This window comes from Camellia sinensis, chromosome 7 (genome assembly GCF_055761805.1).
Source record: "Camellia sinensis isolate YWXY chromosome 7, ASM5576180v1, whole genome shotgun sequence".
NCBI lineage: Eukaryota > Viridiplantae > Streptophyta > Magnoliopsida > Ericales > Theaceae > Camellia > Camellia sinensis.
Genome location: NC_138967.1, coordinates 133037252 through 133054492, shown reverse-complemented (window position 1 = coordinate 133054492; position 17241 = coordinate 133037252). Strand labels below are relative to the sequence as shown.

Sequence of the window (17241 nt, the reverse complement as noted above, 5' to 3'; positions counted from 1 at the left end):
AAATCTAGCTAATATTTTATTAAAATCTCGGCTAATAGACTATTACATAGGCAGAACTGAGAAAAAAGAAAAAATCAATGGTAGAAAAACTTCAAATTGTAAGTGTTCCAAGGTCTTGGCAACTCTTTGCCGTTAGTGTCTTCAAGCCAATATGCCCCATTGCCGGTGACCGAGATGATTTGATATGGCCCTTCCTAGTTTGGGTCAAGCTTGCCTTCCCTAGAATCCTTCTTATTGCTGACAACTTTCCTAAGGACCAGGTCCCCGACCTGAAATTCCCTAGGATTGACCTTTTTATTGTAGGCCCTAGCAAGCTGCTGCTGGTATTCCCCCAGCCAAATTGTTGCTCTTTCCTTCATTTTTTCCACCAGATCCAGATCTCGGGCAAGGAATGCCTCGTTGGTCCCATTTTTCACTCCCTGGGTTCTGATTCCAAGGATGCGAATCTCTAATGGGTTAACGACTTCAGTACCATATGCCATGGCAAAAGGAGACTCGCCAATTGATCTTCTCGGCGTAGTTCGATATGCCCACAAGACATTGGGCAATTCCTCCACCCACCTGCCTTTGGCAACCTCCAGCCTTTTCTTAATCCCATCCAAGATGGTCTTGTTGGATGCCTCGGCCTGACCATTACTCTGGGAGAAGCTAGAAGTAGAGTAATAGTTCTTAATCTTGTACTTTGCACAGAAGCTTTTGATTAGCTTACTGTCAAATTGGGTGCCATTATCTGTCACAATGACTCTTAGGACTCCAAACCTAGTAATTATGTTCCTCCAGATGAAATTCTCCACATCCACATCTCGGATTTGGGCCAAGGGTTCAGCCTCCACCCATTTCGTAAAATAGTCTGTAGCTACTAGTAAGAAATTTCTCTGTCCAGTTGCCTGGGTTAATTGCCTAACAAGATCTATGCCCCATTGGGCAAATGGCCAGGGACTGGATACTGGATTCAGGTCTGTAGTTGGCTGCTATATCAAAGGTGCAAACCTTTGACACTTCTCATATTTCTGCATGTAGGCTTCAGCATCTTTCTACATGTAAGGCCACCAGTATCCCTGAGATATGGCCCTGTGAGCAAGTGATCTGCCCTCAGCATGGCTTCCATATACGCTTTCATGGATTTCATACAAAAAGTCCTCAACCTGGGATGGATGCATACATCTCAAAAGAGGCCCGGTAAAGGACCTTCTGTGGAGATGGCCTTCTACTGACAGACAGAACCAGGCCGACTTCAATTTGATTTTGTGTGCTTTCTTTTTGTCTACTGGCAGCCTGTCATCTCTGAGAAACAAAACTATGGCATCCATCCAGCTTGGACCCATCTCTACACACATTACTTCATATTTTGTGATGAGGGGCTCTATACTTGGGCTTGACAAATAATCAACCATTATTGTTCTTGCCTCACTGTAGACACCCCACTTTTGACCACCCTTAAGACTTGGGCATTACTGACGGTTTACTTGGTGATGAAAGATGTATAGGGCAAAGGTTCGATTTCTTCGGCAAGAGGAGAGTCAAATCCTAACCTCACACCCCATTTTGGACCAAAGCTATTTTGGATGATTTTTAGACCTTAAAACCCTCTCTTTCAAAATATTTTTGAAATAAAGTTCCTACGATGTTCCGAGGCTCGCATTTTGTCAAATGTTGCGCTTTTCGGTAAACCGAGAGAGGACAAAGTGGAAATGAATGAAAGAGAGATGAAATCTTTGAAAAATCTTTCAAAACACCTTTTTTAGGGGTTTGGAGTTGAATAAAAGAGGAGTGGAGGGAAGAAACCTAGTTGAGGAAGAAGATGGGCATGAACCGTTAAGAGAGAGTCGAGTGGTCCTCACTAAATCAGGCCTATCTATCTATGCACCTGGAGTTAAGCTATGAGGTCACCACCGTTGGAAAGAATACTTCCGGGGCTTCATTTTGCACTCAAGAATCTCCTAAAGTTGAGTCCGGATGGAGGAGATATGATTGGTTGAAGTTGGGCATCATTCTGGTTGGACCGAAACTGAGCAAACTTCACTAAAAGAGGGATATCTCTTAGCACACATGGAATTTTGATGTGAGGCTTCCATATTTGGAAAGAAGACTTCCGGGGCTTCAGTTTAGGCACAAGAATGACCTGAAAAGGCATCCAGATGAAGGAGTTAGGCTTGCTTCAAGTCAGGGACCAGGACTGATTTTTCCCATCGGCCTCTATGGGAGTGCATCGGCCACAATTGGAGCTCAGCAGCTATAGGTCGGCCAAAAGTGAACCTTATCGGCCACAAATGTTGGCTGATCGGCCAAAAATGTCCAGAAAGCCCAGAATTGGTAGATATTTCTTCTCCAGCTGTTTCCAGCTTGTGCCACCTGTCTTAGCTCAGATATTTTCGACCAAGCTTGATATTTTGCTATATAATGAAGCCTTATATCTCATATTCAAGGGTTAGAACATTTAGAGAATATTTTTGGCAAAAGGTTTGGGAGCTTCTCACACTAGAACCTCTCTCTACAATCCTCTCTTGAGCATTTGTGCTAGAAGGCTTACATACAAGCATCTTCAACCTATCAACTCTTAAGAAGACTTGATCACCATTGGGCTGAGGTCCCTTAGAACTTGTTTTGGGCTGCTAAAGCTTGGTTTTAACTCAGATTTTGGCTGGTTTTGCTGCTGAGCTTCGAGGTGCTTCAAGGGTAAGCACTTGTTCCTTTAAACCTTTGCTTTGCATGCTTGTTTTACCACCTTTGTAAACTATTTTTGGCTTGGTTTTGAACTAAAGAAATCTCTATTTTTCAGTCCTAAAAGTGATGGTTTAGGCCTATTTTGTGTTAGGGGGTCGTCTCTCCCTTTTGTTCCTTAGCTTGTATAGCTTTTGAGCCATCTTCTAAGGCCTTTCAAAACAACTTTTTGTGGCCTTTTGACCACTGAAATCCAGAGGATTTTCAGTGGCAAAAACCCTATTTTGAGGTCCCAAATGGGTGAGGGTTGTCCCCCCTCCTCGTCTCTTGTTTGCATGTCTTATTGGCCTATCAAATGAGCATGTGTTTCTACCATTTTGAGGCTTAGTTCAAGCACTTTTTTGTGACTTTTAGGACCTGGCTTAACTCTGTCCATGGCTGGTTTGGTCACCTTATGCATGCTTTATACACTTGTAGTGTAATTCTTGCAAACTAGCCTTATATGCCTCATGAAGTAGCATGTTTGTTAAGCATGTATGAGCTCCATTTCAGCATGTTTTTGGTCATTATTTAGCATGTCATGACTCTTTCTAAAGTTGGTTTGATAGCCTCTTGCATGCTTCACATACTTGAAGTGCAATCTTGCATGCTAGCATAACATGCATCATATGTTTGGACCATCATTCTTGCATGTTTTGGCTCTACTCAAAGAAGCTTTTAGCCTTGTTTTTATCATGCTTAGGCTCTGTTTGAAGTTGTTTTGGTCATGCATGACTTGTTTTGTATAGCCATGGTTCAATCTAGCCACTAGCTTTGTGTATTAAGTCCACTAGCACGCATTACTTGGACTACTTTCATGATTTGGCATCATTTGAAATGTGATTTCAGTACATGTAGTGTGGTCATGCACTCACATCTTTCACTCTTTCAATGCATTGGAGAGTTTGTGCTTTATGCCTTAAATATGAGCCATTGTGTATGCCTTCATGCCTAAGCTTGCGAGCTATCATTTCAGTGTGTTTTTGGGGTTGTTTTGCCATGATATAACTTTGATTTTTGTTGGCGAAGCCATCTCATGCTTGGTCTTGGTAGGTGTAGTGTAATCCTCCATATTGGCCTTGCATATTCCATGCTTCATGCCTTCATGCTAGCTTGTTTTGGCCATACTCCGTGCATGTTTTAGCTTTGATTTAGCATGATCTAGGACTGTTTTGGGTTATAATGGCCATATGCCTCATGTTTTGTATAGCTGTAGTGCAAATGCCTTGACTAGTCTTGAGTTTTGAGGCCCCTACCATGCTATATTTGTGATGTTTGCATGCCTTGGCATCATTTGGAATGATATTTCAGAGCATATAGTGTTGTTACATTTCTATGTTTTCCACTATTTAAGTGCTCTTGAGAGTTGTACCTTTATGCCTTATTTGTGAGCCATTGCATGAGCCTCATTTTCTTGCCTTTCAAGCCATTATCTCAGTCCATTTTGGCTACTGTTTTGGCCTGCATAAGGTTTGTTTGGGGCTAGTTTGGCCATTTGAGCATTGTCTTGCATGCCTCTAGTGTAATACACTTCATTAGCTTTGATGCTTAAGCCTTGCAACATGCATCACATGAGTTGTTTGCATGATTTTAAGTCATTTAGCATGACATTTCAGTGCTGGAACATATGCCATTATACTCCATGTTTCGTCCTTTCAATGCCTTTGGAGAGTTGTGCCTTGTGCCTTAATCTTTCATTAACATGTATGCATGCTTGGCTAGTCCTTGGAGTCTCCATTTCATCATTTTGGCCATTGATTTGGGCATGTTTGAGGTCTGTCCATTTTAGTATAAGTCCATTTTGCATGTTGTTGCATGCTTGTCGCATTGCATGTTGTTGCATGCTAGTTGCATTGCATGACATTGTTGCATACTTGTTACGTGCCATGTTGTTTGTATGCTTGTTATTTGCATTGTGTTTGGCATACCTTGCATTGCATTGTGTTTGGTTTGGGTGTCAAGCCAAACACGAGGAACGAGGGACGTTTCATACTTGAAGTGATGAAACGTGCCTCAATCCTCGGTCGCCGACACTCTTGACCAAACATGATAGAGTCTAAGGCATTTGTATGTTTTTGTGCATTCATGTGATATTGATTTGTGTAACTCGGTCCCTTTGGCCATTATGCATTGAGATGCGTGATTGATGGCTCGAGAGCCGAGCATTACACTCCTTTGAGTCTTAGACATGATAAGGAGTGTGGTTGCGCACATATTTTCTTGTAAATACATTGTCATGCCTCTGTTAGTACTCTGTTGCAGCAAAAGAAGAATTTACAGGAAGCAGTGGCCGATCGACCACTTAGTCTGCCGATCGACCATCAAAGTTGGTCGATAGCCTTGAAATTTGGCCGATAGCCATAAACTCTAGCCGATGGCCACTCCCCTTGGCCGACCACCTCTCAGCATGTCCATAAGGTGGATCAGAATCATCTTGGAGGTTGGCACAGTTTTCAGAAGTCTAAAACAGTGCAAACAGAGGCATCATGAGGCATGACAATGGATTTCCGAGCGAAGCCGACCGAGCACGCATGCATCCCTCGTCATGAGCCCATTTCTGCGCTTTTGATAACTTAGAATAGTTATTTGTTTCAACCTGATTTGTAATAATTAATTAGCTTGTTAGTTAGTTAATTTTGGCTTGTAATTAAATAGCTTAGTGTAGCTTTTATTCGGCCCCTCTGTCGAGAGGGTGAATTTTGTAATAAGTGTGTGTGTGTATGTGATGCATGTCTTCCAACCCCCATTTCTTTCTCCCTTTTACTTATCTGCTTTTAGTGGTTAGTTTTAGGGCATGTTTGAATTAGCATACTTATGCTCGCATGTTTACATTCATTTATCTGTCTTGTATGCATCGGGCTCGGCGCATCATACTAATTGCATTGTATTTCAATACCAATTTGAATACATGTTATATAATTGTATTCACATGATATCTTAGAATAGCCGAGCCTACTTAGTTGCATTTTGCATGTGTTGCATTAGGCATTTTTAACATAGCTAGGATCATGCATTGATTTCTAACATAGCTTTTGTTTTGGCTCGGAGTACTAGGTAAGTTTTTATGCTTTAGCATATTGCATGAGATGTGTATGTTGCCATGTATAGCATGCTTGCCATAAGGCTATGTGCTTAATTGCTATAACTGTTTGAATGCCTGTGGATGAAGGTTGGATTGCTTGAATTGGAACAATTCATCGAAATGCGAGTTTTAAAGCCCACTTGAGGGTGGCAAAATCCACGACTTAGCCTACTTGCGAGTAGCAACTTCAAACTGTTTTCAAACAAACAAACATGAAATGTTTTGTTCAAACTTAGGCGATCTAGTCTATACTTGTATGTTGTGCGCATCACATAGTAATGATAGATTAATAAACCGGAATAAGAACACATGTGCTTTCAAAAATAACATATCATGTTAATAAAGGCCGATCTTTGATCGGGCGAGCGGGGGTGCTCATTGCATGACCTTTCCCTCTCGTACCCAAGTTCCTGAGCCGAGGCAACTTTGGTGATGACGGACACGTGGCCTTAGGCACGAGTCAGGGTTTCCTAAATTTTCCAAAACAAAACATTTAGGTGGTGACTCTGTATCTGGTAAAGCAGTCCATGTTTGGCACTTCTTTATAAAAATCAGTTTTCCAAAACGATTTGCCGGATTTGGACTCTTTGGTGATTTATCGGTCTTACATTGCACTTTGTGAGATTAGATTCAGAACCATAACACGAGCCCGAACTGTAGTAGCTAAGAACAACGATTCGCGCCCTCGCGCGCAGAGCGGAGTGCTGGGCGGTCTACACTCACCTAATTTCATCGCGCTGGCCAGGTTAACCAAGGCTTCGACATGACTATTATCATCTCAGCTGGCTTGCTATAGCCGGCAATTCTCAAATAGTGTTAGCAGCCTGACAACCTCCTTGACATAAGCTATCATCCTCTCATCTCTATCTACATACTTGCCCATTGCTTTATTCATAATAAGGTGGGAGTCACAGAAGACTACCAACTCGTCGGCCTCTATGGCTGCTGCTAGTTTCAGCCCTGCAATCAGCGCCTCATATTGTGCTGCGTTATTTGAGGCATTGAACCCCAAACGAATAGACTACGTTATCATTCGCCCATTTGGAGATACCAACACTACTCCTGCCTCCGATCCCTACCGATTGGAGCTGCCATCGACAAAGAGTCGAAATGAGTCTCCAATGTAAATATCGCAGGGTTTTGGCTTTGCTTCCTCCTTCTGCGCTACTGGTGTGGGGTTCTTTGGCCCCAGTTGGGTTTTTTCTTGTTCTCCTAGGCATCTTAAGCTGCGGCTCACCAGAGCCCACCTTGGGATCGTATCAGGAGTGAACTTGGCCACAAAGTCGGCCAGAACTTGGCCTTTGATTGCTGTTCTAGGCCTGAATTCCAAGTCATATTGGCCCAACACCACTGCCCATTAGGCTACTTTGTCTGTTAGATCTTTGTGCTGCAACAGGGACTTTAAGGGATGTTCCGTCAGTACCACAATCTCATGGGCTTGAAAATAGTGGTTCAATTTTTTTGAAGCCATCACCAAGGCTAGTGTCAATTTCTCCAAAGGCCAGTACCTGTTTTCTGCACCTGCTAGGGTCTTGCTAACATAGTACACTACCTTTTGCTCTCCTTCTTTTTCTTGGATTACCATCGCACTCACGGCGTGGTCTGAAACATCCAGGTATACGAATAGTTCTTCTCCTGGTACCGGGTTCGACAGCACCGGTGGGGTTGTCAAGGATCTTTTTAAGTCGGTCAAAGCAATTTCGCATTCCTCTGTCCATAGAAAATCTGTGGCCTTCTTCAGCAAACTAAAAAATGGTTTACATTTGTCTGAACTTCGTCTAATGAACCTATTCAAGGCCGTTGCTCTCCCAGTCAACATCTGTACTTGCGTGGTTGTTGTCGGGCTTTTCAAGTCAAGGAGGACCTTGATCTGATCTAGGCTTGCTTTAATGCCCCTCATTGTGACCAAGTATCCCAGGAACTTGCCAAATTCGACTCTAAATGCACACTTCGATGCATTGAGTCGAAGCCAGTAAGCCTTCAATATATCAAAGACCTCTTGCAAGTCTACCAAATGATTCCCTAGTTCCTTGGTCTTCACAACCATATCATCTATGTAAACCTCTACCGTCTTCCCAATCAGCTGTTTGAACATCTTGGTCACCAATCTCTAGAAGGTTGCCCCCACATTCTTCAACCCAAAAGGCATTACCCGGTAGTAGTATAACCCTTTTGGGGTGATGAATGTCATCTTCTCTTCGTCCAGGGGATACATCGCTATCTAGTGGTATCCCCTAGAGATATCTAGGAAGCTTATCCTCCCATGCCCTAATGTGGCATCCACTAGTTGATCGATCTTAGACAGAGGGAAGTTGTCCCTAGGGCAAGCCTTATTCAAGCTTGTGAAGTCCACACAAACCCTATACTTACCGTTCTTTTTTTTCACTACCACTGTGTTGGACAGCCAAGTAGGGTAGTTTACCTCCCGAATGGCCTAAGCTTCCAACAGCTTGTCTACTTCCTCTTTGACTGCTTCCACATGTATCAATGTCTGCCTTCTTGCTCGCTGGATGGCAGGTTTAGCTGACCTATCCACATTAAGCCTATGACAAGTGACCTCGGGGTTAATGTCAGGCATCTCATAGGGCATCCAAGCAAACACTTATATGCTTGTAGGAAGGTCTCCAATTCATTTTCCTCTTCCCCGACTAAGCTTGAGCCGAGAAGGAAGAAATGCTCCTCGTCACCTTCTTGGAAAAGAATCTTCTTCAATGGTTCTTCACTTCTCGATAGGTTTCTTGCCGACATCATCCAAGACCTCATGATCTTTGCTTTCAATTTTTTCACTTTCTGCCTCCCTTATATTACAGGTGTACTTCATTGCTGCCATGGAGCAATTCTTTGCCGGTACTTAGTGCAATAACCCCGACCCCTGATTAATGTTAATCCATGCTTAATTATGCCTAATAAGAAATTAAAGTGAAGTTTTGCATCATATGTTGCCTTATTTGTGTTTATAGCTGTTTAGCGTAGAAAGATTTGTTCATATTTTCATTTCGATTTACGAATTGAAGGCCTTATCGGCATCTGATTCAGAAATTAACTTGATTTATGTGTTAATTAGAATTTTTAGAATTTTATGGTAGGTTCAATTGAAATTCATTTCGGAACAAAATAATTAGAATAAAATAAGTATAATTGTTTAATTCAATCAAGGATTAATTAATCTCACTAATGATGCCTATGTAATCCATGTGATGCCTTATACCACCACTATACACACACACTTTATTATCTTTTGACATCAAAACGTAGGGAAGAGAGAGAGAGAGAGAGAGAGAGAGAGAGAGAGAGAGTTAGTGTAAAGTTTGAGCTCAAGAGAAAGGGAGCTTGGATTGGGAAGAACTTAGAGCCTTTGGCTTGGAAATTCAAAACATCTACACATCTAAGCCATAATTGAGCACCTAAGGTAAGAAATCAAGCCTTTAGATATGAAATTGAGGTACTTAACACATGTATTCAAAAGAATTGGGTGGAGTCAGGCAAGAATTAAGCTTCATGGAGTAGGCAAGAAGAGTATACATGCATGCATGTGCATTGCATTGCAATTAGAGCATAATGTCTAAGAATTTGTTCCATACATGTCCATATTTTGGTGTTAGTTTAAGAATTCAACTTGTTTTTGTGCCAATATATCTATTAACCATGTTTTGGAAAGTTAAAGCTCATATCATTGCATGCAAGTCATGTTCTTGAAGTTTCAAGCTGAGTTTTTATCAATTAACTTACTCTTGGGTCTTGATTTTGTGAAATGATCCTTAATTTTTGATGTTTTCCAAGTTTAAATGCAGTTTCTCAAATGTTTGGCCCAAAAGGATGAGTTTTATGGCTTTGGGGTTGAGTTTGAAGCTTGGAAGCAATTCTAAAAATTCCAGAATTATGGTGTAACTTGTGAGGTATATACTGATCACAAAAGTTTAAAATACTTCTTTACCCAAAAAGAACTGAACATGAGACAGAGAAGGTGGCTAGAATTGATCAAAGACCATGATTTACAAATTCTATATCATCCAAGGAAGGCAAATACTGTTGCAGATTCATTGAGCCGAAAGTCTATTGCCAATTTGTCATGTTTGCTCACCAGCCAGAGAGAGTTGTTATGTGACTTGGAGAAGGATGAGATTGAAGTTGTATTGCGTGAACAGGGCAGAATCTTAGCTGACATTTCTGCTCAGCTAGCAGTCATTGAAGAGATTAAAGAGAAACAACGCAAAGATGAGTTTCTGAGGATAATTGTTGATGAGATTGATTCAAAATCGAAACTGGGATTTGTGCTTGACAATGATGTGTTGAAATTTCAGAATCGCCTTTGTGTGCCAGACTGTTTTGATTTGAGGAAATGCATCATGACTGAATCTCACAACTCAAAATTTTCTATGCATTCGGGAAATACAAAGATGTATCACGACTTGAAATAGAATTTCTGGTGGCCGGGAATGAAAAAGTATATTGCAGATTTTATGGCTAAGATGTTTACACTGCCAACAAGTTAAAGTTGAACATCAACGACCTGCTGGCTTGTTACAACCGCTTCCAATACCAGAATGGAAATGGGAGCACATTACCATGGACTTCATTCTGGGATTGCCTTGTTCCTCTTGAGGTATGGATTCCATTTGGATCATTGTTGACGTTTAACTAAGTCTGCCCATTTTTTGCTTGTCAAATCTTTGTATAATGTAGATAAGCTGGCTAATTTGTATGTCAATGAGATTGTGAAATTACATGGAGTTCTGGTGTCCATAGTATCTGACAGAGACCCCAAGTTTACTTCGAGATTCTGGTAAAGTTTGCAACAAGTTTTGGGGACTGAATTGAGATTAAGCAGTGCTTATCACCCACAAACAGATAGCCAATCTGAACGAACCATTAAAACATTAGAGGACATATTACGGATGTGTGTGTTAGACTTTCAAGGCAATTGGGAGACTTACCTTCCTCTGGCCGACTTTGTGTATAACAACAGCTATCATTCAAGTATTGGGGTGGCTCCTTATGAAGCTTTGTATGGAAGAAAATGTCGTTCTCCTATCTATTGGGCTGAGGTAGGTGACAGACCATTGTTGGGACCAGAACTTGTGCAAGAAACAATTGAGAAAGTGAAATTGATTCAATAATGCCTAAGAACTGCACAGAGCAGTCAAAAGAGTTATGCGGATGTCCGGAGAAGATATAGAGAATAGGAAGTTGGTGATCATGTGTTCATAAAAGTAACTACAATGAAAGGTCAGATGCGATTTGGGGTGAAAGGCAAGTTGGCACCAAGATATGTTGGGCTATATGAAATTCTCGAGAAGATCAATTCAGTAACATACCGAGTAGCCTTACCACCGGTGATGGAGCATATGTGTAACATGCCCGGGGGGTACCCGTGCGCGTTAAACAGTTCAGACCCTCGATCTCTTTGATCTAGTCTCACTAGTGCAATGTGAAACATAAATGAGAGTCCGGATTTTGTAACTTTTAGGAAATCCATTTTATTGCAAAACCTTTTGCCAGAAATAGACTGCGTCATCAGATCTCAAAGTTGCCACCTAATATTTTTGAAAAATTAGGAAACCCATAACTCGTGCTAAGGCCATTGTTTGTCATAACTAAAGTTGTCTCGGTTCGGAACCTTAGGTATGAGAGGGGAAGGTCATTAATTGAGCACCCCCACTCACCCGATCAAGAGATTAGCTTTTACTAAACCATGATATGAATTTTATTTACTTTATATGTTCATATTTCGATTATTTAATAAATCCTAAAAATTACAATGTGAAACATACAAGTATAGACTATGTCATTTATTTTGGAATAATTTGATTTCATGTATTTTGAAAGAGTTTTGAAGATGTACAACTCAAAGAAATTGAGTCTACAGTCATGAAAACCAACATCATTCCAAATTAAGCGACACAACCTCCATCCACTGGCATTAATAGAGTTATATCACATAAGCGAATAGCCTCATGGTAGAATGCTAAACATAGTAAGAAAAACATACACAACCGGGATGCTAAAGCATAAAAACTTACATGTTTGACATCCTGCGAACAAGCTACAAAACAACGGTAGTAAATCATGCATGATCTTATATACAAAATCCTAATGCAATTCACTCATGAGATGTAACTAAAGATTCGGCTTCTAAGATATGACATGTGAATCATCTCAAGAATATGAGCTAGCGTACATAATCACATAGGAATTGATTAAATCCACAAATGCAAAATTAGCCGAATCAAGATGCATGAAACATGGATGCAAAGTAAGGACATACTAAAAAGATAAAATAAAATAAACATAATGCATATCCATAAATAAGGAAAGCAAGTAAAAGAATGAGATAGAAAGAAGTGGGGCGGGAACTTATTACAACACTTTGAATAAATTATTATAGATCAAATGAGAGAGAGATGAGGGAATATTGCAATAAAATAAAATAAAACCTCACAAAACACTCAAAATAAAAATAAACAGAAACATGGATGCAAAGTAAGGATATACTAAGCAAAGTCTGCCAACAATGGACAGATTTTTCTGACTTCTCGAAGATCTAAAGTACACATTCGGAGCATTTCTCTCAGAGTCTAAATAGTTCCTTCTGACTATACATCAATTTATGGATGGAAAGTAGTGCTGAATCCCAATTCAGTTCTCATTGCCTCTTGAAGGCTTGTCAAAATCCAAACACATTTTAAAATTTTTGTCTACAACAATAGATACTGGGACCTCATGCAAACGAGCAATCTTATTGGTATAACAATGACTAGTCTACAAGCATCTTACGAAAATTTCACAGGGAGGAGACAGGCAACTTAGTAATCCCATATTCAAACACTCAAACGGGACTTATACCTTGGGTGCTCAAGGTAGCCCCACAACAAAATTCGTAGTCACATATTCCCATTTCCGTTTCAAAATAGAGAGATTGAAGTAGTTCCGCCACTATCTGATATTCGGCTTCGACCTGTTGGCCCCGAAAAATACATAGACACACATTCACCAATTACCCTCTTCAAAGCAGGTCACTAACATATTTATTTCAAATGTCAGCTAACTTGTCACAGAAGTTCGGTCTATTCCCTTGTCACAAAAGTTCAATTCATTCTTCAATAGTTCCACAATTCATAATCCGATTCGGTATTTAGTCCAGTGACTCATCACAGTTATCCAAGGTCAATCAAAAGTCTTCAGAAATCCAAAGTGGATCCAGGCACCGATTCCCTAACCAACAAAGGTAGTATCGAAGTAATTACCCATACAACGCACATAGTCCGTATATCCCCATAATACTGATTGTAAGATATAATAACATCGAAGCAGTCAATTTCTAACACAATACACGTGTTCTCAATTCATTCAACAGGTTACGATCTCCAATTCAGTTCAATATTCAATTTCCTGCTTCATCGAGTCTTTCCACACTATTTCATAGTCGCCAAAGCAGAAGGCAATTCACATATTAATCCCCATGATGTCAAAGATAATATCAAAACCATCAGTCACATGTTAGACCCAATTTACACATCCTCAGAGCCCCAATCACAGAATATAATGGCACTGAGCAGTTATTCACAAGACATACTGAATTCGCAAATTTTCGGACAATCAGGGTTTTTCAAAGCTTTTTGGATGTTAATATCATTTACATAATACCAAGGGATGACATTCCGGACAAAACAAAGGAATAATCGTCTCGGAACCAAAGCACACCCGTTCACAACCGTCGGTGGCCGACCCGAGATTGATTAGACAAACCGACACGAAACCGTCGGTGGCAAAAGATATCCTAACCAAAGGTGCTACATAGGCTTAACGTCCCCTAGCACGAAAGGACGCTCCAAGAATGCCATCAAAACAAACATAATACCATTCACTTTAACCTGATTTCCCAAAATCTAATAACACTGAAGCAACCACTCTCCCCTACAAAACATATTCTGATCAGTCAAAGACAAATGTTCAGTACTGCTTATGATCAAATCAATCTGCCGTCATCGGTTCCCATAGCGTCAAACACACAAAGATGAGACAATACTCCTTGCGACACCCAATCATGGGGTTTGCACAATTCGGTTCATTTTAACACATATGCCCTCAATAGTCGGGGGTTGGTTCTCAACGGTGTTCATAGTTAGATCAATCTGTTGACAGCCCACAAAAGGTCTTTCAAATAAGTCAAGTATTCCAAACAGATTCAAGTTTTGGGCCTATCAGTTTTTCTGCCAGGAATATTCTGGCTATTTATTTACAGGCAATCCTCAATCCCTTTTTACAAAATTAAATTAGATAGAGGGTCTTATCAAACCAATCCCGACACAGGTCTTGCCAAGTTAAATCAAACAAAGGTTCTATCAGATTATATCAAATGAGGGTTCCATCAAGACAATATCAGGCAAAGGTTCTATCAAGTCGAATCAGATAAAAATTTTCTCAAATAGGGCACATTCAGTTCCGTAAGGCATACTTCGTCTGCTTAGGTACATGGGTGATGGTTTCTCAACTGCCCTAAGTTCATCATTTCTCAAAGTCATATCAGAATCGTTCACCACGATAGTTCATATCAAAGTGTTTCAAATCAGGTACAATACGGTATTGTCTACATAAATTCGGGGGTAGTCGCATATGCATGCAGTTATTCGTATCGGGGGGTACGTATCATAATTAGTATAGCAGTTCTCAAATAAGTCTTATATGCAAGAACATGGTGCACAGTAACACATTAAACAGAGCTCCTCAGGTACACATAGTATAGGATTGTTACGCAAAAGTTCTAAATTAGCCACAAAAGCATAGGCTTATGAGTCGAGCCCAGTATAGTTACGTAATCCAGTCAACTTTCTACCAATCAAAATATATGGCCTCACAATTATAGAGTTCATCATTTAGGGTGCTCAACTCGGTCACACGATCACAGAATCATACTTCCAGTGGTTTAGTCATCGAAACAGTAATATAACAAATCACCCTAAGCATAGGTTCAGATGTACATGTGCATGTGTAGAGCTAATCGATACCCCAATACGCATTTCACAAATTTCCCCAAATGGAACATACACATTCAATGAATACGGTCTCGATCTTGTGAGTGCAACCAATCTAAATACACATGCAGCAGATACGAAAGGATATGCCGATTCGAATCAAATAATATCCCAGCAAAGATGTACACATGTACTAATTCAAGATCAATCAACACATAAGCATTCGTTTGTAAACAATATAGATACCTGGGATAACAATCACAGTATTCTGAGTGCTTTCTGGGATGAGTGTAATTACTCTATCCTGAGTAGCAATTCCTACCACTGGTACGAATCTAGTTGAGGCAGAACATTTATTCACATTTTGTTCAGTTCGGGGATAGTTCTTTACCATACGGTCCATTTACCACACCTATAACAAGCCCCAGAAATCCGACAACGACTCCTCGGCGTTTCTTACACTGGTGGTGGCAAAAGTTCTCACCATAACAGCAACTGACGTTGTTGTCTTAAGATCTCTGCCATTTCTTGTACCATTCTTTCCAGTTTATCAGGTCGGGCTGTAAAAGAGTCTGCCAACTCGTATGCCCTTACTTTAACCACGTTCTACACGAACCCTTATTAAATCATGCCAAATACGGGGATGTCCAATACAAAAATAAACACATAGTCACACATAGGCACGTCTTTATATTCTCATTTCACATATCGTACGTAATTAATCACATACGTAACAGATAATTGCATACTTATCAGATATCGGATGCTGAACATTTACTAAGTAATTATATGCTCAAATCATGTTCATATTTCACATAGACAGCCGTAGGCAGAATTGAATGCACATAAACAACTTTTCATGATTCATATATTCATGTATGTGCATTATAACAAAACAAACTTGTTGTACACATTAGTGTAACAATTCATATCTCATATTCAAATCATGTGTGGTACTCCCTTTAGCATAGCATATCATGTTGGTCAAGCATATCAAGTCCCATAATGGAACCTCTGGTACCGGGTAACATATCTCATACATAGGCCACGGTATTGTTTCCCCCGGGCGAGGGCCTCATGACCATAAGCCACAGTATTATGTCCCCTGGGCGAGGGTCTCTACTAAGGATACCACAATTACGTTCTAGGAAAATTTGGACAATCATTCATACAGAACATAGCATTCCAGGGTACTTGTCATTCATATCATCAACAATTATTTAAAGTTAAACATAACTTTACGGAGTTCTTACTCACCATCTGATTAAACTTGCATTATGCTTTATACAAAAGATTCACAAGTATGCATATACCAGAGAGCATACATATTCAAATAGTAATTCACAGATTTATAGCACATAACTGTTCACATAGAAACACTTAAGCATATGCTTGATGCTTCCGAATTCATACTTATCACATGAATGCATCCTAGATCTTTTCTAGACGCTCATTGCTCTTTTGGACAAGTGCGTGAGTTATTAACTAATGCTCTGATACCACTCTGTCATGACCCGAACCCGCCCCTTTGGGTTAAGGCCATAACCGGCCTGTAATCACGAGATTACCTACGGCCTCAAACCAAATAAGGCAAAACTCATCAGAGTAAAAGGGGCCAAACGGAAGCAATTTTAAAACTTTGTCCATAGAGCCGTGCTTATATGCATATCATAACATTCCAGACATACATATGTTAATAACTCACAACAGAAAGTATAGTAACATAAGTGCGGTACAGACAGGATCATTCAAATCTAAGTCAGCCAAGCAAAACTACATACAGACGTATTCAAAACATCGCCAACCTGACAAAATGTAAATACATGACAAAAGGGCGAAGACGGGTCTCGTGCGTGAGACACAAGGGCTGACTCTCTCAAAACCTTAGTTGTTCCATATAGACTTCACTGAGGCTAGGTCTGGACTCCTCTTGGCTCATCTACAAACACATGAATGAGTGTGAGCGAAAGCCCAGTGAATAATATCAAATCAAATACAGAAGTTACATAACAATGTAGAACAACACGTTCCCAATGGCCTTGGGCCCAATTCATCTTTCTATTTAACAGATATATGACTATACGAAATTCAAATCAAGTAACTGTAGTTCCAAACATTCTAGCCTTTGGCCCATTCAGATTTCCATTCATGTCAAAACGGCCTTCGGCCCATTCATTTATGTCAAAATGGCCTTCGACCCATTCATTTCTGTCAAAATGGCCTTTGGCCCATTCATTTCTGTCAAAATGGCCTTCAGCCCATTCGTTTACGTCAAAACGACCTTAGGTCCATTCATACATGTCCAAACGACTTTCGATCCACTCATTTCTATCAAAACGACCTTCGGTCCATTCGCTTACGTCAAAACGGCCTTCGGCCCATACATTCGTGTCAAAACGGCCTTCGGCCCACTCATTTATGTCAAAACGACCTTAGGTCCATTTTGATAGGTCCATTTATTCATATCGAAACGACCTTCGGTCCATT

General features: G+C 40.4%; 1 protein-coding gene across 1 annotated transcript; it reads left to right on the top strand.

The window, feature by feature from the left end:
* The first annotated feature begins 9732 nt into the window (after positions 1–9732).
* On the top strand, positions 9733–10569 carry LOC145796111 (uncharacterized). Its single transcript, XM_082881119.1, has 2 exons — positions 9733–10093; positions 10466–10569. The coding sequence occupies exons 1-2, from the start codon at positions 9733–9735 to the stop codon at positions 10567–10569; spliced, it is 465 nt and encodes a 154-aa protein (XP_082737245.1).
* The last annotated feature ends 6672 nt before the right edge of the window (positions 10570–17241 follow it).

Coding starts and splice junctions, on each gene's coding strand:
- LOC145796111 (XM_082881119.1), top strand. CDS start 9,733: ATGAGACAGAGAAGGTGGCTAGAATTGATCAAAGACCATGATTTACAA. Junction 10,094..10,465: donor GAAATTTCAGAATCGCCTTT/GTGTGCCAGACT, acceptor TGTATAATGTAG/ATAAGCTGGCTAATTTGTAT.